At 38.2% G+C, this 19,437-nt stretch overlaps 3 protein-coding genes across 4 annotated transcripts; 1 reads left to right on the top strand and 2 right to left on the bottom strand.

Moving 5' to 3' along the window:
* Nucleotides 1-1,346: 1,346 nt before the first annotated feature.
* On the top strand, nucleotides 1,347-8,532 carry LOC106094848 (microsomal glutathione S-transferase 1). Of its 2 annotated transcripts, XM_013262085.2 has the most exons (4): nucleotides 1,347-1,886; nucleotides 7,966-8,001; nucleotides 8,110-8,189; nucleotides 8,260-8,532. In XM_013262085.2, exons 1-4 carry the CDS (start codon nucleotides 1,683-1,685, stop codon nucleotides 8,510-8,512), a joined length of 573 nt encoding a protein of 190 aa, XP_013117539.1. In that variant the 5' UTR covers nucleotides 1,347-1,682; the 3' UTR covers nucleotides 8,513-8,532. The 2 variants fall into 2 exon arrangements, with proteins under 2 accessions (XP_013117539.1, XP_013117541.1); XM_013262087.2 differs by lacking the exon at nucleotides 7,966-8,001 and having other exon boundaries at nucleotides 1,349-1,886.
* Nucleotides 8,533-8,582: 50 nt separating this feature from the next.
* On the bottom strand, nucleotides 8,583-19,312 carry LOC106094849 (cytochrome c oxidase copper chaperone). Its single transcript, XM_013262088.2, has 3 exons — nucleotides 19,225-19,312; nucleotides 18,930-19,099; nucleotides 8,583-8,853 (listed from the first exon to the last, which is right to left on the bottom strand). The coding sequence occupies exons 2-3, from the start codon at nucleotides 19,049-19,051 to the stop codon at nucleotides 8,769-8,771; spliced, it is 207 nt and encodes a 68-aa protein (XP_013117542.2). The 5' UTR covers nucleotides 19,052-19,099; nucleotides 19,225-19,312; the 3' UTR covers nucleotides 8,583-8,768.
* Nucleotides 12,352-16,189, bottom strand: LOC106094847 (uncharacterized). The gene is made up of 2 exons (XM_013262084.2): nucleotides 15,999-16,189; nucleotides 12,352-15,935 (listed from the first exon to the last, which is right to left on the bottom strand). Exons 1-2 carry the CDS (start codon nucleotides 16,074-16,076, stop codon nucleotides 12,504-12,506), a joined length of 3,510 nt encoding a protein of 1,169 aa, XP_013117538.2. The 5' UTR covers nucleotides 16,077-16,189; the 3' UTR covers nucleotides 12,352-12,503.
* Nucleotides 19,313-19,437: the final 125 nt, after the last annotated feature.

Raw genomic sequence — 19,437 nt, 5'->3', positions numbered from 1 at the left:
GAAGTGAAGTGCGGTCTGAACCGGCTATATATAACTAAAATCCGACTTTATGAGATCAGAAAGTCAGGTTTATAAACCAAGAATACGAAATCATCAAAAATTGTTGGGAACATTTTTTTATACCCAAGATATCTGCAAAATTATAAATATCCAAATAAATACCCATAAAGGTATTTATTGAGTGTTTACCCAATAACTACCGAAGCGTTGGATATTTACCCGGTAGAAATCCATCTCTAGGAATGACGAAATTAGTACACCACCATCCTGTGGTGGAGGTTATAAAAAGGTACATTTCAACAAAAAAATTAAATTTCACCGATAGTATCGATCGTGCTAAAAACTATCGATATTGATTCAAAAATTAAACTGTCAAACCATCGATAGTTTCCCAGCTCTATTTCTGATTCGATTTTCGTCTGTCTCTCCGTCCGTCCGTCTGTCTGTCTGTCCATGTTAATTTGTGTACAAAGTAGTACAAGGTCGAAAGTTTAATTTTAAGACTGGCATCTTTTTGGCCTAATGAATGGATATTTAAAAAAAAATCAGTTCAGATTTGGATACAGCTCCTATATATACACCAATTTGGTTTAATATTTCAATATGTATTTCTGTTCTATTTCATAGATATCGGTTCAGATTTAGATACATCTCCCATATGTATCACCCGATTTCACTTGTCTCAAGAAATACTTTGTCAGAGTATTTCGTAACCGATTTTTTCAAAATTTTGCACAAGGACTTTTTATGAGTATTACGATATATAAGGATTCTAGTCAAAATCGGTTTCGATTTGAATATAGCTACTATATATATTTTTTTTTTATCCGATTTTAACAAACACTGCAATATTTGGCCATTTGTTAACCGGTCCTCACAACATTTGGGGCAAAAGTTTCTCTTATGACTCTGAAGATCACTGTTGAAATTAAAACAAATCGGTTCAGATTTAGATAAAGACCCAATATATGTACCATCGAATTTTCACTGCTAGGGACTTTGCCTGGATTTTGGAAGTCATTCTACATTACAAATTAAGGTAAATTTTAAATTCGACGGCATAGCCTGCATAACCAATGTGTAGTAGAATCCAAAGGTCGATTTTGCCCCAGATTAGCCTGTCTTTATTTGTTAAATTTGTGTTTTTCTGCCTATACACTCTAAATTAAATAAATATCTTACTCTGATTAGTTGAAGCAAATTTGCCGGAGACTTGAAATATCACGGCGAATCGAATTTTCTTGGTCTTGTTTATTAATTTTGACATTTCAAATCCCAAAAACAAAGCTTTATTGTAGCAATTCGCCGTTGCGGCCACCTTATAAATACGCCTTGCTCTCGCAAATCTCAATATCAACTTGTAGCTTGAGTTCTATAACAATACATATATGCATTAGTATATAGTTGTAAGGTTTCAAAATTTAAGAAGAATAAACGAAAACATTTTCCTGCTTTCTGGTTCGAAGTTAAATTTCAAACATCATTTGAGTTAATCGCCGTTAAATTTGCAAACCAGCGATCATTCTCGAGTCGATCGCACATACGAAACATCATCTACAATATAAAGGTCAAAGTTTACTTATCTTTTGCTCTATAACGAGACAAAAGCGAAAAAACACTAAAACTTCGTCGCATTTATTTTAAAGTAGAAGCAGAACGGATTTTTCTTCTTCTTGTTAAGAATGGACGCTTCAAAAATTACTTCCGACCACACAGAACCATCTTCGATGCATGGCAGCAGCAGCAGCAAAACTTATAATGGTGGTTTATCTATGCTTAACCTTGAGAATCCAGTCTTCTGCTGCTTTCTACTATGGTCCAGTGTCTTGGTAGTCAAAATGTTGTTGATGTCTTTGCTGACAGCATTGCAGCGTTTCCGCAACAAGGTAAAGAACAGCATAACATATAATCAAAGACATGCACATATATACACTGAAAGAATGTTTGTCCAATTTTTAAAGATTCGAGCCAAAGATTAGCAAACTTAATTTAAAGATTTTCCAACTTTTTAAGGAGACATTCCCTTTGGTGAAAAATATTTTCCTTCACATTAACGACTTTTTATTTTTAATGGTAGGTTAATAAATCCTTAGCTTTGTGTCTTATTATTAATGACAAAAATCTAAAATGAAGGTCAAAATATAGTTGAAAGTTAGGAAATTTACCTTAGGACAAGACAACAGTGAAACGTAGTTAAAGACGCAAAATAGCATTACAAATAAGAGCAATTCCATGGCAGCTGGTTGTATGTACCGGATAAACCCGATGAATTCCTTCATCGGCAAGGGCTGCCGCCTCAGTGTAACACACACTGCTACTACAACAACAACAACAACACATAAAAGCGTCTTTAAAAGTTTAGTTTTTATACTCATTACCGAAATATGGGGGTTTATACCCACCACCGAAATATGGGCGTTTGCAACACATCGAAATATCCATTTCCGACCCAATAAAGTATATAAATCTTGTTCGTCGTAAAAATCTAAGATGATCTAGCCATGTCCGTCCGTCCGCCTATCGTTGAAATCACGCACAGTTTTAAAAACAGAGATATTAAGCTGAAACTTCGCACAGATTCTTTTTTGTCCATAGCCAGGTTAAGTTCGAAGATGGTATATTGATATAGCCCAAGACTCACTTAGACGTTTTCGTCCATTGTGATACCACAGGAACTGAAGAAGGAAGATGCCTTCTAGTTCCTACCGTTGAACCATCCAGATCGCTTTAAAAAGCCCAATAATTTGCGAATGTTCACATCCGCTAAATCAGACAGGTTCTCAAAGAAATGAGAAACTAAAGTGGAACACCTTCTGACTGCTAGTTCTAGATCTTTAGAGTACACTCCAAAGCCCACCTGGTCGTTTAGTTTGGAACCATCCGAAAAGAAGTCTATGTAACTTCTGTTTCCAGGGATATGGAAGATCAAATCGGTTCTATCAGGAATAGTGGTACAACTTTTGCCAAGGGCTCTCTTCCAGATGTATAGGGCAAGAGTTGCCTTTCTTGACCTTTCTAAAATGTTGGATTTGAAGTTCAATTTCCTCTCCAGCAAAACACACAGATTTTGCGCTTTCTGTAAATGGAACATTCTCTCCTCCCAAGGTGACGGGTTCCACTGTAGACAACTTCTTTATCCTGCTGATAAGAGCCACTTGTGTCTTGCACGGATTTATACCTGAACCACCTTTGGTAGACCACTTTGCTGTTACACGTAGAGCTTCCTGAAGTATATTTCTTAGAGTGTTACTTCTTTCTTGCACGGATCTATACCTAGATGACTTTCGGTGCTGAGGAATTTTCTCCTAACCGCAATTGTCACGTCATCAGTATACGCGACCACTTTTACGCATTTTTCTTTCAGAGACAATAATATATTGTTAATGGTTAATTCCAAAGCAGAGGAGACAGTACACCTCTTTGAGGCGTTCCTCTGCTGACCCATCTTTTTATATCCATATATCCGTAATGCATCTTTTAGTAAGTAAGTTATTAATAAACTTTCTTACGGTAGAGTTGATGCCTTGAAACTCCAACTCCTTCATGATTGACGTCGGTTTTACATTATTGAAAGCAACTTTAATGTCAAGAAATAGTACCATTGGATATTCCTTGACAGCGAGAGAACCCTTTATGTAGCCGACAAGGTCGTGAAGGGCTGTTTCAGTGCATTTGCGTTTACTATATACATGCTGCTGGAGCGGTAGGCGATCTCCAGGGATCTTTGCCCTAAGATATATAGGACGAAAATCTGTCGCCTTCGTGTGGTAGGGTTTTCCTGCCTTCGGAATGAAAATGACCTTAGTGTCCCTCCATCCCACACGTATATATGACATTCTGATACATAATGGGTGCATTTCACCGAATTATGATGAAAGGTAGTTTATATATAAACCCGAGGTCGTGGGGATCCAAAGTTCGGCCGGGCCTAATTTAAAAAAAAATTTCAAAAAATAATAATTGAACAGTCATCTATGAAATAAAATAGGAATCGATCAGCGATCAAAATTTCAAACGGAGGGTCATATCCGTTAGTAAATTCGAAATAAAATTTAAAGATAGCATATATATTTTTTAAGTTTTGGTTCTTCGGCTCGTTTCCATTGCTAAAATCGTACGAATAAAGAAAAATCTTAAATTTTTGGCCAACTTTTTTTCAGTGTACATATAATTTCTAGTGAACACCCGGCGATTTTATTTGTTAAGCAGTCATTATGGTTAAGACCTACTGTTCAGTGAAATAATTTGGATTTAATTCTGGTAAAGCTTCATATCATCGATCGGATATTAACACTATACCAGACCAAAGACAAACAGACAGCCACCTACTAACTATTTACAACTAATTTCAACACAACTTTCAATGTAATATCTGCACTTGATATCCCTGAATAACTGGAAAGACTACCCAATGATGTTAACTTTTACTCCATTATCATTAAAAAAAATAAGAAAAAACTTTACCGGGTTAATTTGAACCATACGTAAAATTTGAAACAATGGCCTGCACGAGTATTATACGTCCACGCAAAAAAGTTCGGAATAACATCTGATACCAAACGGTGGAACCTTTTCCTTGCGAAGACTGGGCATAGGCACAAGAAGTAACCCGTATAGAGCCGAAAATCGTTCATAATTTGCTTCAGGAACCGCCACACAATGTCCCGGTCTCGATTAAATATCGGAAGATAAGTTTTTGGGTCAAATTTCAACTAAATCAGGTGAAAATGTAGACTTCTTGGGGACCAAGGAGTCAAACCGGAGACCGCTTTATATGAGGGCTATATCTGTTTATAAACCTATTCTGATCGTACTTGACATAGATGTTGGAAGTCATAATACAAGTCTTTGTTCCAAATTTCAACCAAATCGGATGAAAATTCAGGCTGCTAGGAGTTCAAGATATTGGGGCTATAACAGTTTACAGAACGACTAGGATCGTACATAGCATGGATGTTGAAAATCATAACACAAGTCTTTGCTCCAAATTTCAGGCAAATCGGATGAAAATTTAGGCTTCTAGAGGCTTAAGAATCAAATCCGGGGATCGGTTTATATGGGGGCATTATTAGTGGCATAGATGTTGGAAGTCATAACCCAAATCTTTGTTCCAAATTTCAGCCAAATCTGATGAAAATTAAGCCTTCTAGAGGCTTAAGAAGTCAAAATCCGGGGATAGGTTTATATGAGGGCTATATCCAAATCTGAACTGATATGACCCATTTGCAATCCCCAACGAACTACATCAATAAGAAGTATTCGAACAAAATTTCAAGCGGCTAGTTTTACGCGTTCGACCGCTATCGTGATTGCAACAGACGGACGGGCGAGCATGGCTAAATCGACTCAGAATGTCTAGACGCTCCAGAATATATATACTTCATGGGGTCGCAGATCAATATTTCAAGGTGTTACAAACAAAATGATTAGATAAAGAGTGGTGGGTAATGAAGCAAACTTTGGGAAAAATTGAACTTCCTATGGCGTTGAAGAATTATATGCTCGTTAAGAGTTCAATAATTTCATAACAACTACGAAATTGTTTTTTACTCAGTAATACAATAGTTCACACATAAAAAATTAACTAACGAGCATTACAACTGAAACGTAAAATTATTGAAAAAATCTCAATATTTCCCAACTCTGTTGAGTACCCAATTGGAGATTGGCGGACACATCTTTATCACACAAGCCATTTAATTTCGCCTCCAACCCCCACGCTTTCAATTGCTCAGCTGATTTGAAGAAACCAAGGGTTGGCATATTCTATTTATAGACACAATGTCTCACCAGTGAAAGTTGATAACTTAAAATAACATTTTGATAGAAAATGGGCAGGAGCTTTGTGGCACAGAGCATGTGGTTCTGCTTTTCAATACTAAGGTCCCGAGTTCGAATCTCGAACCAGCAAAATAATTTTTTAATTTGCATGTTGTTGACCAAATATTTATTTTATTTGTATAAAGTTAATTTTCTAACCCCTTACGAATTTTTAATTAAAATGAGTAAAGATCATGAACTAAGGTGTATTATGTAATCGACTCGTATTTACGACAACCATTTTTCTGAGTCTGAGATCTTCGACCAATTTTTCGCTATGTTACAAACCGAATGACGAAGTTAGTATACCCTCATCCTATGGTGAGGGGTATACAAATTTTAAGTTGAAAAACCCCGAGACCAGAATAGGTATTGTAGAACACATTTAGTCTTTTTTGTATATTTCTTTGGAATAAGCACTATCCGGCAAAAGAATTTTGGAAATCGGTCCACAAATGAAGATTTGGCAGCCCGAACAAGTTTAAGAAATGCCAAAGTGACCAACTTTAAGGGCCGGGAAAGAGGCGCCCGGACCACCTAGTGCTTTCATTTTGCATACGATCTCGTTAACATCTCAGCTCTGACCACTTAAAGTATCAAAGAATTTTAAGAAATCTCTACCCATTCTTAAACAGCAGATTTTTTACTAGTTTTTGTATCCCACTGTGCGTTGCCTGTAATTATTCACCCCAAAAACCCTCCGGATGTTCGCATCCTTCTGCGTTCAGCGCCAACTGACATTGAATTTAAAGTTGAAGACCCCTATCACTATCCTGATGTTCTGCAGTTCATGGCCATTCTTGGACTCCATACGCATATTTGTTGTTGTTATAGCCACATTTTCATGTGAAGGTGGCGATCTTCGCCAAGCTCCTGTAGGGGAGCAAGATCATTCCGGCCCAAAGATCCGCCGCGAGAACGGGGCGCCATTTATTATTTAAAGGCGCCAATAACTCGAGCATCATAGGCACTCAGCATCTGTGCAAGAGCCGGTGTCACTCGGCCTCTCACTGAGACTCTCCGCTCGATACCGTTGATTGTCCGCGACTGCCGTTGCAGCTACTCCGTATGGAGCATTCCACTATCTCCAACCTGTGGACGCGCACGGTAGCTGACAGCTAAGCTTCTCGTGACAGCAATGAACACCACAGAGATCAGACCACAATATTCCAGCCTGTGTGGTGACCGCAGCTATCCCACGCCGGTCAGCTTTATCTCCTGGATCGCTGCTACTAATATGTTCTTCCGACTTATAAAATCTGGGATATGCCTCTCCCATGACGAAAAAGGACGAACACCTACACTGAGGCGGCAGCCCTTGCCGATGATGATTCCATCGAGTCTATCCGGTGGGATTGCCATACGCATAGTCATAGTAGAATGTGTATACCATAATTTCCGGCCGGCCATACCATAATAACGGTGGACCCAGCGCAAACTGACAGGCTTCTAAATGATCAGAATACTTCAGGTGAACCTATTTAAGTCATGCAGGGTGCGCCAGAGAAACGTACTTACTTGGAAAAACTCCCGAGCGATGAGTTGGGCGGCGAGGAGGCGCATCTGGAGGTGGATGTTCCCAAGTTTTTAAGAAAACGAACGCCTCTAAAGAGTGAATGTTAGAAACGTGTGGTTTGATTTCAGCAAGATGGACCCACAGCTCAAACAACACAACATTTTTGTTGCAACATTTTCCCGGCCACTTTATCTCTCTCAGAGGCGATCTCTAATTGCCGGCACTCTCTCCAAGTTTGAGTCTGTGCGATTCTTTTTTTTTGTGGGGTTATTTGAAATCCCTGGTTTATATCGATCGACCACGGACCATGGCACACCTCAAAAACAACCTTCTCAATGCCATTGCCAACATCGATATGTTGCAAAGATTGGACACGAATTTAAAAAAATGACTTAATCAGTGTTTGCGTAGTGGTAATCGCCATTTACTCGATGTCATTTTCAACACTGCATATAAAAACATGGGATATTGTGTTCACTAATAAAAAAGTAAGTTTCTCTGGCGCACCCTGTATTTAAAAATTGTTGGAATAGAAAAGGAATAACATACCGACAAATCGTTAGAGAAATTTAGAATTTCCAATACTACTTGTTTTTTAAACAGCGTTTTCATTATTGCCATTTTTACAGATCTTGGGTCTTATGCCACAATGTCTTCTTAAAAAGGTAGATGCCATTTTTTATTCTATTGAAAACAACAAATTTATATATCCTTATTAACTCTGCTATACTAGCCAGCAATTGCTTATAAACATTACCTGCTTTTGATTTTAGGTTTTTCCCAACAAAGAGGATTTGTTCTTTAAAAATATTGAGGTGCAATTTGATGATCCCAATGTGGAGAGAGTACGAAGGTAAGAAAGTAACCTAGGGTGTATGGAAAAAAAAGCAATAAAAATAAATATCTCGTATACTCTTTTCCAGAGCCCATCGTAATGATATGGAAAACATTCTGCCCTATTTCACCATGGCCTTACTCTACATCTGTACCAATCCAAATCCCTCCGTAGCATGTAATCTTTTCCGTGTGGCTGCTGTGGCCCGTATAATACACACTTTAGTCTATGCGTTCTATCCGGTACCACAACCTTCCAGGATAATAGCTTTCTTCACCATGTTTGGAATAACCATGTACATGGCTTTTGTTGTTGGTTTGCAAACCTTAAAATATATTTAAGCTTAAATGTTGTTAAACAATTTTTAGTGGTGCAAGTTTTTTTTATTTTTTTTAAACAATAACAAATAAATTAAGCTTTAATTGTTCTTTCGCAAAAATTATAACATAATGACTATATTTCGAAAGATTGTAATTTGGCTTTCGAGAAACTGATTTGTATGAGCGATTGGGCCATACTCACTAAAGTAAGGGACATTTTTGGTTATGTTAATAATTATTTTATATTTAAAGTAATTTCTAATTAAGGTTAAGCTCCTTATATGTTGAATCCTTGTTCCCTCATGCATTTTTTATGAGCTTCAATAAGATCTCCACATTCAGATTCGCCACGCTCCACAATACTGGAATGAAAAATAATATATAAGCATATTAATAAAGAAAAAATGATGATATGTTTATATACTGCACTTGGGAAATCCACACAATTTGCATGGTAGATTCAAATATTTTACGGTAAAACTGAAAAATTTGCTAATAAATGTGTTTTTATATATTGGGTTGCCCAAAAAGTAATTGCGGATTTTTCATATAGTCGGCGTTGAGAAATTTTTTTCACAGCTTATGACTCTGTAATTGCGTTCTTTCTTCTGTCAGTTATCAGCTGTTACTTTTAGCTTGCTTTAGAAAAAAAGTGTAAAAAATTATATTTGATTAAAGTTCATTCGAAGTTTTATTAAAAATGCATTTACTTTCTTTAAAAAAATCCGCAATTACTTTTTGGGCAACCCAATACGAGTGTATGTTGTTACAATAAACACGTTTCTTATAAAGCGCCCAATAGCCAATTTTGTAGATAAGGCGACCATGGCTACAATGTACTTAGAACTCTTAAATGATATGAGCTTGCAGATATTCTAACGATGTAGTTCAAACAGTGTGGCCCTGTTCCTTAATTGAATGTTCATGGGAAAATTTGCATTAGTTTAAACAAGTAAGGAAGGGCCAAACTTGGGCGATGCCGACTTTATAATAACCTACACATACCCTATCCCTCCTAATGCTGGCAACATTTGTGAGGTACTATGCCATATAAAATTTCTCTGGAAAGAGGTGTCGCACTGCGGCACGCCGTTCGGACTCGGCTATAAAAAGGAGGCCCCTTATCATTGAGCTTAAAATTTGAATCGGACTGCACTCATTGATATGTGAGAAGTTTGCCACTGTTCCTTAGTGGAATGTTCATGGGCAAAAATTTGCAATTTACATACCCTATAGGTAGAGCTGGCAAACTATCGATTCGCTCCATTCAATAGTTTTGTTATTTCTCTTCTTAACAAGCCAATCTATCGACTAATTTGTTAAATATATTACAAAATTTCAAAGAAAACTTGTAATAACGCTTTAATTTGACCGGACCAAGCTTTCAAAATCCACTAAATACCTGGTACGACATATCGAGTCGTTTTTATACCAACCACCATGGGATGGGGGTATACTAATCTCGTCATTCCGTTTGTAACACATCGAAATATTCCTAAGACCCCAAAGAGTAATCTTGATCGTCTCGACGTTTTAAGTCATTTTAGCCATGTCCGTCCGTGCGACCGTCGGTCGTCGGTAGCGGTCGAACGCGTAAAGCTTGAAATGTTGCACCTGTCGAACGCGTAAAGCTTGATATTTTGCACAGTTACTTACTGTTGATGTTACTCATTGGAGATTGCAAATGGGTCATATTGGTTCAGATTTAGATATAGATCCCATATAAACCGATATTACGTTTTGACTTCTTGACCGATTTAGCTGAAATTTTGCACGTAGTGTTCTATTATGACTTCCAACAACTGTGCCAAGTACGGTTCATATCCTGATATATTTCCCATATAAACCAATCTCCTGATTTGACTTCTTGAGGCCCTGGAAGCCGCAATTTTTGTCCGGTTTAGCTGAAATTTTGCACGTAGTGTTCTATTATGACTTCCAACAACTGTGCCAAGTACGTTCAAAATCAGTTTTTAACCTGATATAGCTCCTATGTAAACTGAACTCCTGGTTTGACTTTTTGAGCCATTACAAACCGTAGTTTTTGTCGGATTTGGCTGAAATTTTGCATGTAGTGATTTGTTATTTTCTAAAAATTGTGTGAAGTACGGCACAATGCGTTCTATAACATTATATAGTTCCCATATAAACCGATCTCCCAATTTTATTTCTTGAGTCCTGAAAAGCCACAATTTTTGTCCAATTTAGCTTAAAATTTGCAAGCGGTATTCTGTTACGAATTACAACATCTGTGCCAATAACGGTCCAAATCAGTCTATAACTGATATAACTCCCATATAAACCGGTCTCTCGACCATTCTTGTTCGATCTCTAGAAGCTTTAATTGTTTCTGGTTTGATAGACGTTTCGTACGTAAAATAAAATTATCCCCTTCAACTAAATTTATTTTGTATATATTTTTAGCAGTTCCCATTCGGCCAGGCCGAACTTTGCACGCTTTTACTTGTTTTCTATTCTACTAAAGTGGAAATAGGTCACATTAGGATAGGTTGAAATGAGGGTGGTGATATTAATCCGCCCCATACCCCTATGGACATACACCTGAACCGTAATTCGGCTTGTTGTGCGCTTTAAATACTAAAATTAACCTCGAAAAAGAAAATCTAAGTTAGGATTCCGTGCTACTTACAAAATCCTTAATTGTTTTCCATAACACGCCCTTAAGTTGAATCATGTCTGGTATCGTGTCCCCACCTAAGTACCGCTGTCTTTAAGCCGCGAAAGCCGGGCAATGACTTAGGAAATGCTCCAACGTCTCATCATCTTCCCCATGCCCTACACATGCTATCATTTGCCGCATCGATTTTGCATAAGTGAGCTGCTGTTCCTATGTATGCCGTTATGATACCAAAACCTATACTAACCTCCTTTTTACTTCCATTCAGTAAAAGCCTCGCCTTCTTACAATCCGGATCTCCCCAAAGGATTTTCGTCTGTCTTACCGACCGATTGGTCGACGAAAGCGTATGCAACACGCATACGCTTTCATCTGAGTGGTGTTAATTTGCAAACAACATACGATATCCGTCGACCAAATTGGCAATCACTTCCACTGAACGATTACTTAAAGATTCGCTCATCTCTCATTCCATTGTATTTGTGCGTGTGTTTTTAGCTTACTTTGTTTTTATGTGTCATGCGATGCAGACAAATGCTTTGGCCAAAGTGGCTATTGAGTGCCAAATTTCGGGTCTCATGCAGTTCTCTGATTTACAGTCGACGTCCTCGCGTGAACACCACACAACCTCACGCATTCCGCGATCGTCCGGATCTCTGCCTGAAGGATCATATTTTGGTCAGGCAGTCAAAAAAGATCTCAATCCCTGGGTTCTCAATGTAAACTCCCAGGTCTATTCTGTCTTATAGCTTTAATCCATCTTTATATCATGATCTCCCAAATGGCATTACCAGAGTTCCGTCAATCCAAGACTGTGCCGCTGGCAGCAGTGTCTCGCACTCGACATCAAGTGTCATTTCAGGTATCCGATCGGAACCTCTTCTATTCCATCCGGGTTTCCTATCGCCGCCTCGATTATACCGCGATGGTATGACCTGCTCCTATGCTCTCTCCATTCTCCCATCGCTTTGCATCCACTGCAGCTACGAGACTTTGAGATCCCATCTGTGTGGTGTTCATTGTTATCACGAGAAGCTTAGCTGTGACCTTCCACAGGGTGCGGAATGCTCCATACGAAGTAGCTGCAATTGCAGTCGCGGACAATCAGCGACATCGAGCGGAGAGTTTCAACGAGGTGCCGTTCGGCATCGGCATATAGACATGTGGCTACAACAACAACTTCTAAAAAAGAAACTTCATTCCCGTATTGTTAAACAAAACAAAAAAAAAATAAAAATATATAATTTTGAGTTTTTTTATAAAATATTTATTTATCATTAAAAAGTACATTTACTAATTACAAATTGATACGCTTTTAAACTAAAAATAAATATTCATGTGTCCACAGTAGATACAGCAGAATCACAGCCTACCTTATTGTATTCTATTCAGCCACAAATCATAGGCAAAGGGATATTCATTATCGTTTAAAGTTAAACTTCTTAACTCATTTAATACAGATGAGTTTGTGTCAAAGTTCAGCAATTGCAAAAGATCCCACAGTTTACACAAAGTGTAAAATTTATAGCGATGTTGAAGAGAAAATCTTTCTTCCAGTGTTTTCTCAATCTGTTGTAAGATTAGATCCAAATCCTCATCGGTGACAACGTATTTCAAATCATGTTGTAATTTCAAAACACCATGATGTAGTGTCTGTACCAATCCCTCAAAGAAGTTTTCATTTTTTATTTGAAACAATATTTGGGCAATTTGTACCAAAGCATTTGGCAGCTCATAGCTAAATTCGTGCGACCTTACAAAACACTTTGAGGCTAGTTTGCGAACTTTCTCACAAGGATGTCGTAGCAGAACCCATATAAGTTTTCGAAATTCTTGAACACTGTCGGGGGCAATAACTTCATTCTTATGAATGTATTCCACCTTGTGCAAGAACTCCAAAAACAATATAATGGAGCCAGTGGCAGCCTTTTCAGCTAGACAATATTTGAGTATGTATGCATAAGACTTATCTAGTTTGCGCGTAACTTCACAAAATGTTACTTCCGAAGGTTCCCATAATAAGGACTCTTCGAATTCTGTAGCCTGCCGCTGGCCTACAATTTTGGGCACTAAAGCCCCTAGCAATTGTAAAGCCCCGTTGCGTATAGTCCATTCGGTGTGATCAATATGCTTTACGGCAGCCATCATAATTTCATTGTGGTATTTGGACATAGCCTCTCTCAACTCGGTATCTCTCACTAGAACGCAAAGAAAGTGCAAATGTAAAGCCTCACTGCGATCACAGTTGGTGTTAGAGCTAGAATTGTGGGCATTATTTGGGGCAGCTGCTAAAAGACTTTTCATGGCTTTCCTCAACAGTGGCCTACTGCGATTTGCCTCATTTTTTACTATGTGCAAGAACATTATGGAAAAGCCAGCTCCCCTTCTTGTAGTACTGACATCCTTTTTTCCACTATCATCATAAAGGCTCTGCAGGCATTTATGCAACAGCTCATATTCTTCATTGCGCTGCGAGACATGTGTGGTGATGCATTTGGTAAGCTGGCCAATGGTGACTCCTGCCGCTTCAATGGCTCCTTTGTGGCGACATTTAGTTAGGACATTTTCACTAACCTGTATACAACGTTGCAGAAACAACAACCTCGACTCAATGTTAGTGTTAGAGCTAACTATAAATTGACCCATTGAGGCTGCCAGCTCACAGCAAGCTTTAAGTGTCAGCCAAAACGACATGAGAAGATATTTGCGAGCATGTTCATGATCATTGCTGGCACATTTACTCGTATCCACCAACATTTCCAAGCTCTTATCTATATCCTCAAATGAAGCTGCACACTGAGCTTTGCCTTCGTCATGTTTATTACAAAAATTAAGCATTTGCAGAATAATCTCCTCAATGTTTTCCGTTATCTGTAGCAGAGTAGGAAATGCTGCTAGGAAAAGTTTGGCTTTATGCTGCACAAGTTCATTGATTACATTAAGGGAACTAAATAAATGATCACCTTTTGTTTTGCATGCAAAGAAAGGATCCTCTTGGAAAGGTAACAACTTGGATTTCAGGCCTCCCAAAGTGTTTTCAAATAAGCCAATAATAGGCTCATTCTCATTCTCATTTTGCACCGCAACTCTGGCGTATAGGCAACACAGATTAGCTACATCCACATCGCTTAAAGTGCAACATTTCTCACTCATTTCTAAGGCTTGGCTAACAATTGTCTCTTCAGCTGGTTTTATCATGCCCAAGAGTTTTACAGTTAAATCCAAAGCATCATCAAAGCCTGTGGGATCGTTAAGAAGCCTCATCAGAGTTAAGCTGACATTTGGTCCATCAAACAGTTGGTGTTGTTTCAAGAACTCCGCCAGTACTTGGTTCTGCTTTAGACAGCAATTTTTGGAGTTCTTTGTTACTACTTCGCCGTACAGTGAGTTGATGAGAATCTCCAAGAGTTTGAGGGAGAATATCTTTGGTTGATAAATGCTGCTGGCAATACCCTCCTCCACTTCGTTTTGCATATTTGAAAAGTAAGCCACAATTTTCTTTGCCAAAGTCGACTCTAACATATCTTCTTTGCTTAATTTACAAAACAATTTGGCTATGTGATTTATTATTATAGGCATTTTTCCCAGAATGGTGTTTCGAAATTGTGCGTTTTCAACAGTCATATGGAGTTGAGAGAACTTTGTGAAAAAATCCATACAATCCTCAATGTTTAAATTTGCCAAGTTGTCCAGAATAAATTTATAAATCACGAGTTGTGTATCCAAATCGAACGTCCAGCAAATTTTCAAGAGTTCATTGCTAAGAGACATAAAATGTTTTTGTGATAATTGATAAATTTCCTTGGAAAACATGCTACAGATTAGGATGAAACGAAAATTGGCTCCCTCATCATCATGGTAAAATTTGCCTGTAACAAATTTCTGTTCCATATCCATACTCTTCCATATCAATTGAAAAAGATCATCCTTTTGTTGCAGGCGAGAAAACCATTGGGCATTAAGGTTCTTTATCTCTTGCAGAGTACCATTTACTAGAACTTCTGCACACATTTGTATTAAAGCCTTGGATCTTTGTGCACTCAAGACCTTTACTACATGTTGGCTGGAGGGTAATAAATTTTTATAACACAGCGTAGAACGCAACCCTTTAAAGAATTCCTTTTCAGAGTGGCCACTCTTCATTAGAAGATATTCCAAAGAGTTTTTGTTAAGTATAGACATAAGCATGTATAGCTTGTTGCGATATGTCCAAGGCCAAAAATTAACAATTCGTACAAAATAGTCTAAAGCTGTTTCTCGGTTCGAGCAAACATGTTGCAGAAATGTCAGCATCTCATCTCGCATACCCAATTGATTGGATTGTAGACAAAAGTACACATGATCCAAGGAAAAGTTGCTGCCCACATCCAAATGGGGCCATTTCTTATATACCAAGTTGAGGGTCTTTAAAATATCCAAAAGGGCCATGTCATTGCTATTCACAGCCTCAGCAAATGCCTCCAAGCATTTGGTTTTCGTATCCTCTGGTTCCACCACAAGCACCTCCTCCTGGGCTGTCAACAGAACATAGTACAATACAATAAAGTTCTGTCGTTTCCCTTCACAACAGTCCTTAGGTAGTATGTATGGGCTAAAATACTTATCCGGAATATTATATTTGTGCAGCAATTGATAGTAGAGACGAAAACACATATTCACTGTGATTTGATTAAAGTGTGTGGGATAGACCCCATGGCGGTCATCATTACATTGTCCTTCCAAATGCAATTCTTTGTCTATTATGACTTTTATATGTTGAATTATATGCTCAACATGTTTTATTTCAAGTTCCATATTTTGGAGTTGCTGCAATTGGTAATAGAAAACTTTTTTTTAAATCCATATCAGACAATTGTAGCTATTTCTCACCTGTATATATCGTATACTGTCGCCAGGTTTAATTTCGTCGACATTGAGTGGTAATCTTTTAAATTCAATTGTGTCCATAATTAAAGTTTTGGAGAGATGTTTTCTTTCAAATTTCTGCACAAATTTTTTAAGCAAAATTTTGTTTAACTTTGTTCCTTCACATGTTATTCTATTGTATAAACAATGAGCTATAGAGCAGACATCGAACAGCTGACCCCAACATTGGGGCAAAAGAACCGAATTTGTCAAAATGACTACTAAGTACTCGGTATACAACAGCTGTTAAGTTGAAAGTGAATTAGGGTGGATTGAAATACCGTTGAAACTACACCCAATCAGAAACAAAAGTCAATCTCATGGCAGCTGGTGGTACGTATCGGATTAACCCGATGGAGACCTTCATTGCCAAGGGCTGCCGCCTCAGTGCACAACACACTGATACAACAACAACAGAAACAAAAGTAAAGTTTATAGATTGATAAAGTGTTCGAGCTCCGCAGTGAAAACCAAAGTAAACACTATACATACAAATTATAATGATAAACTATTTTATAAATTGATTTTCAGTATCGTAGATACCGGTCTTAAGGCTTCTTTTCATGATGATGATGAACACCTCACAAATCTGTGTTTAGAATTCCAACCCGTGTGATGCACACAACCATCCCCTATCAGATACTTTTATATCTTTCTAATTATCGTTAACAAGTAAAAGCGTGCTCAGTTCGGCCGGGATAACGACGGAGGAGGAGCTTTAAAAAGTTATAGTCCGATTCGGGGCTCAAGCTGTATCAAGCTATAGATCGATTCTGACCATATTAGACACGTATGTTGAAGGTCATGAGAGAAACCGTTGTACAAAATTTGTGCCAAATCTGAGGAGAGTTGCGCTCTCTGGAGGCCCAAGAAGTCAAGACCCAAGATCGGTTTATATGGCAGCTATATCAGGTTATGTACCGATCTAAACCATACTTAGCACAATTGTTGGAAGTGATATCAAAACACTATGTCCAAAATTTCAGTCAAATCGGACGAGAATTGCGTCCTCTAGAGAGGCTCAAGAAGTCAAGACCCAAGATCGGTTTATATGGCAGCTATATCAAAACATGGACCGATTTGGCCAATTTACAATCCCAACCGACCTACACTAATAAGAAGTATGTGTGCAAAATTTCAAGCGGCTAGCTCTACTCCTTCAAAAGTAAGTGTGCTTTCGACAGACGGAAGGACGGACGGGCATGTCTAGTTCGATTTAAAATGTCACTACGATCAAGAATATATATACTATATGGGGTCTTAGACGCATATTTCGAGGTGTTACAAACAGAATGACGAAATTAGTAGACCCCCATTCTATGGTGGAGGGTATAAAAACGAGCAATTATGTTCAAACTGTAATAACTACGGTTGGCAAATAACATTATTGCAAATTTCCCAAAATCTGACGAACATTTACATGGGCCACCGTAGCGCAGAGGTTAGCATCTCCGCCTATGACGCTGAACGCCTGGGTTCGAATCCTGGCGAGACCATCAGAAAAAATTTCAGCGGTAGTTTTCCCCTCCTAATGCTGGCAACATTTGTGAGGTACTATGCCATGTAAAACTTCTCTCCAAAGAGGTATCGCACTGCGGCACGCCGTTTGGACTCGGCTATAAAAAGGAGGCCTCTTGTCATTGAGCTAAAAATTGAATCGGACAGCACTCATTGATATGTGAGAAGTTTGCCCCTGTTCCTCGGTGGAATGTTCATGGGCAATAATTATATTTGTATATCCAATTTTGAACCGATTTTGAACAAACTTCTCAGTCGTCGGGAAAGAGTTGTGCAAAATTTTGGAAAGATTGGTCAAACAATGCGCTTGCAGTGGCTCTTGGGGTGAAAATCTGCCATATATGGATACTTTTCTCATATTAATGAGTGCAGTCTGATTAAAGTTTAAGTTCAATTATAAGGCCTTTTTTTTATGCCGAATCCGAACGGCGCACCGCATAACGACAACACTTGGTAGAGAAGTTGTAACATGGCAAGATACCTAACAAATGTAGCCAGCATTAGTAAGGGGATAACCACCGCTAAGTTTTTCTGATGTTCAGATCGGGATTTGAACCCGGCGTCATAGGCATGTCCGCCTATGGCGTTCGGGGTCATAGGCGAAAAATGTCCCACAAATTGTTGTAATTGTAGCCAAAATAAAGACATTTGAGCCTCACTAAAATGGTGAAATTACACCTCCATGAATGAAATCGTGCACCAATATGGTGAAATTAGATCCCAATGTATGAATATGTGAGCCAATTTTATTAACTTATTAGATAATCGCAAAATTTCAGACAAATTGGAAAAAATTTACGCTTGTAGGGGCTCAGGAAGTCAAAACGGGGGATCAGTTCGAATGGGGCTATATATATTTTTGGACCTATCTGTGCGAAAAAGATTTGAATGTTTAAGTGTATGTGCTTCATCTGGAGAAGTCAAATCGTAGGACCAAACCCATTAGTCTATTTGCAATCCTACATCAATAAGAAGTATTTGTGCAAAATTTTAAGTGGATATTATTATACGCTCGACTGCAATCGAAATCTCCACAGAAAGACATATGGACGGACTTGGCCAGACCGCCCCTAAATGTCAGGACGATTATGAATATACATATGTATATATTTTATAGGGTCGCAGAACAAAATTTCTTGATGTTGCAAAAGCAATGACAAAGATTATTATACACCCCCTCCTCTGGTGATGGGTATAAAAAGTGAAATACTTCATCAAGGATTATTAGTGAGCAAGCTTGTTCCTCTTTCGTACGATCACACCGCGGGAACTTTATGTTCATTACTCAGCCCATGTAGAGTTTGAGGTTTACGTACATGTATGTATATCGACACACACTGCGTACAAGTTCATTGAAATTATAAATTTGCCACTTACCACTGATCTCTGACTTTCTTGGTTTCGGGACAGGCACAGCAAGCTTTGCACTTTGGCTTGGCAGCAGGAGCCGCATCCACCGTGCTGCTATTGGCAACTTCTTTTACTGGAGCATTACCCATTTTTTATATGGCTACTGGCGTTGTTGTTGTGTAAGCGACAAGAATTTTCTGGAAATGTTCAAAGAATACACTAATTAGTGTTATTACTATGGTTTTGTAGCAAAACTTGATATTTTGTTGTGAATATAAATTTATATAATTAATTGCTTAATATTTCTTTAATAACACACTACCTCTCCGCTAAATATTGACAATGAATGCTTCCGAAAAACAATGTCATGTGCGAGTGAGGGAATAAAAACATTGAAAGGTCAGCTGTTCTACAGCATACTGTATTAATAATATTTAACTTAATATGACAGGGTGATACAAATATGAATATTTTTGCGAACAAACTGTGAAAAGGGCATTAATTAAAGTCTAGTACTGAATTCATTCGCACGGAT

Source organism: Stomoxys calcitrans, chromosome 4, assembly GCF_963082655.1.
Source record: "Stomoxys calcitrans chromosome 4, idStoCalc2.1, whole genome shotgun sequence".
In the NCBI taxonomy this organism is placed as follows: domain Eukaryota; kingdom Metazoa; phylum Arthropoda; class Insecta; order Diptera; family Muscidae; genus Stomoxys; species Stomoxys calcitrans.
Note: the sequence above shows the minus strand (reverse complement) of the source record. Positions and strands in the feature narration are given on the sequence as shown.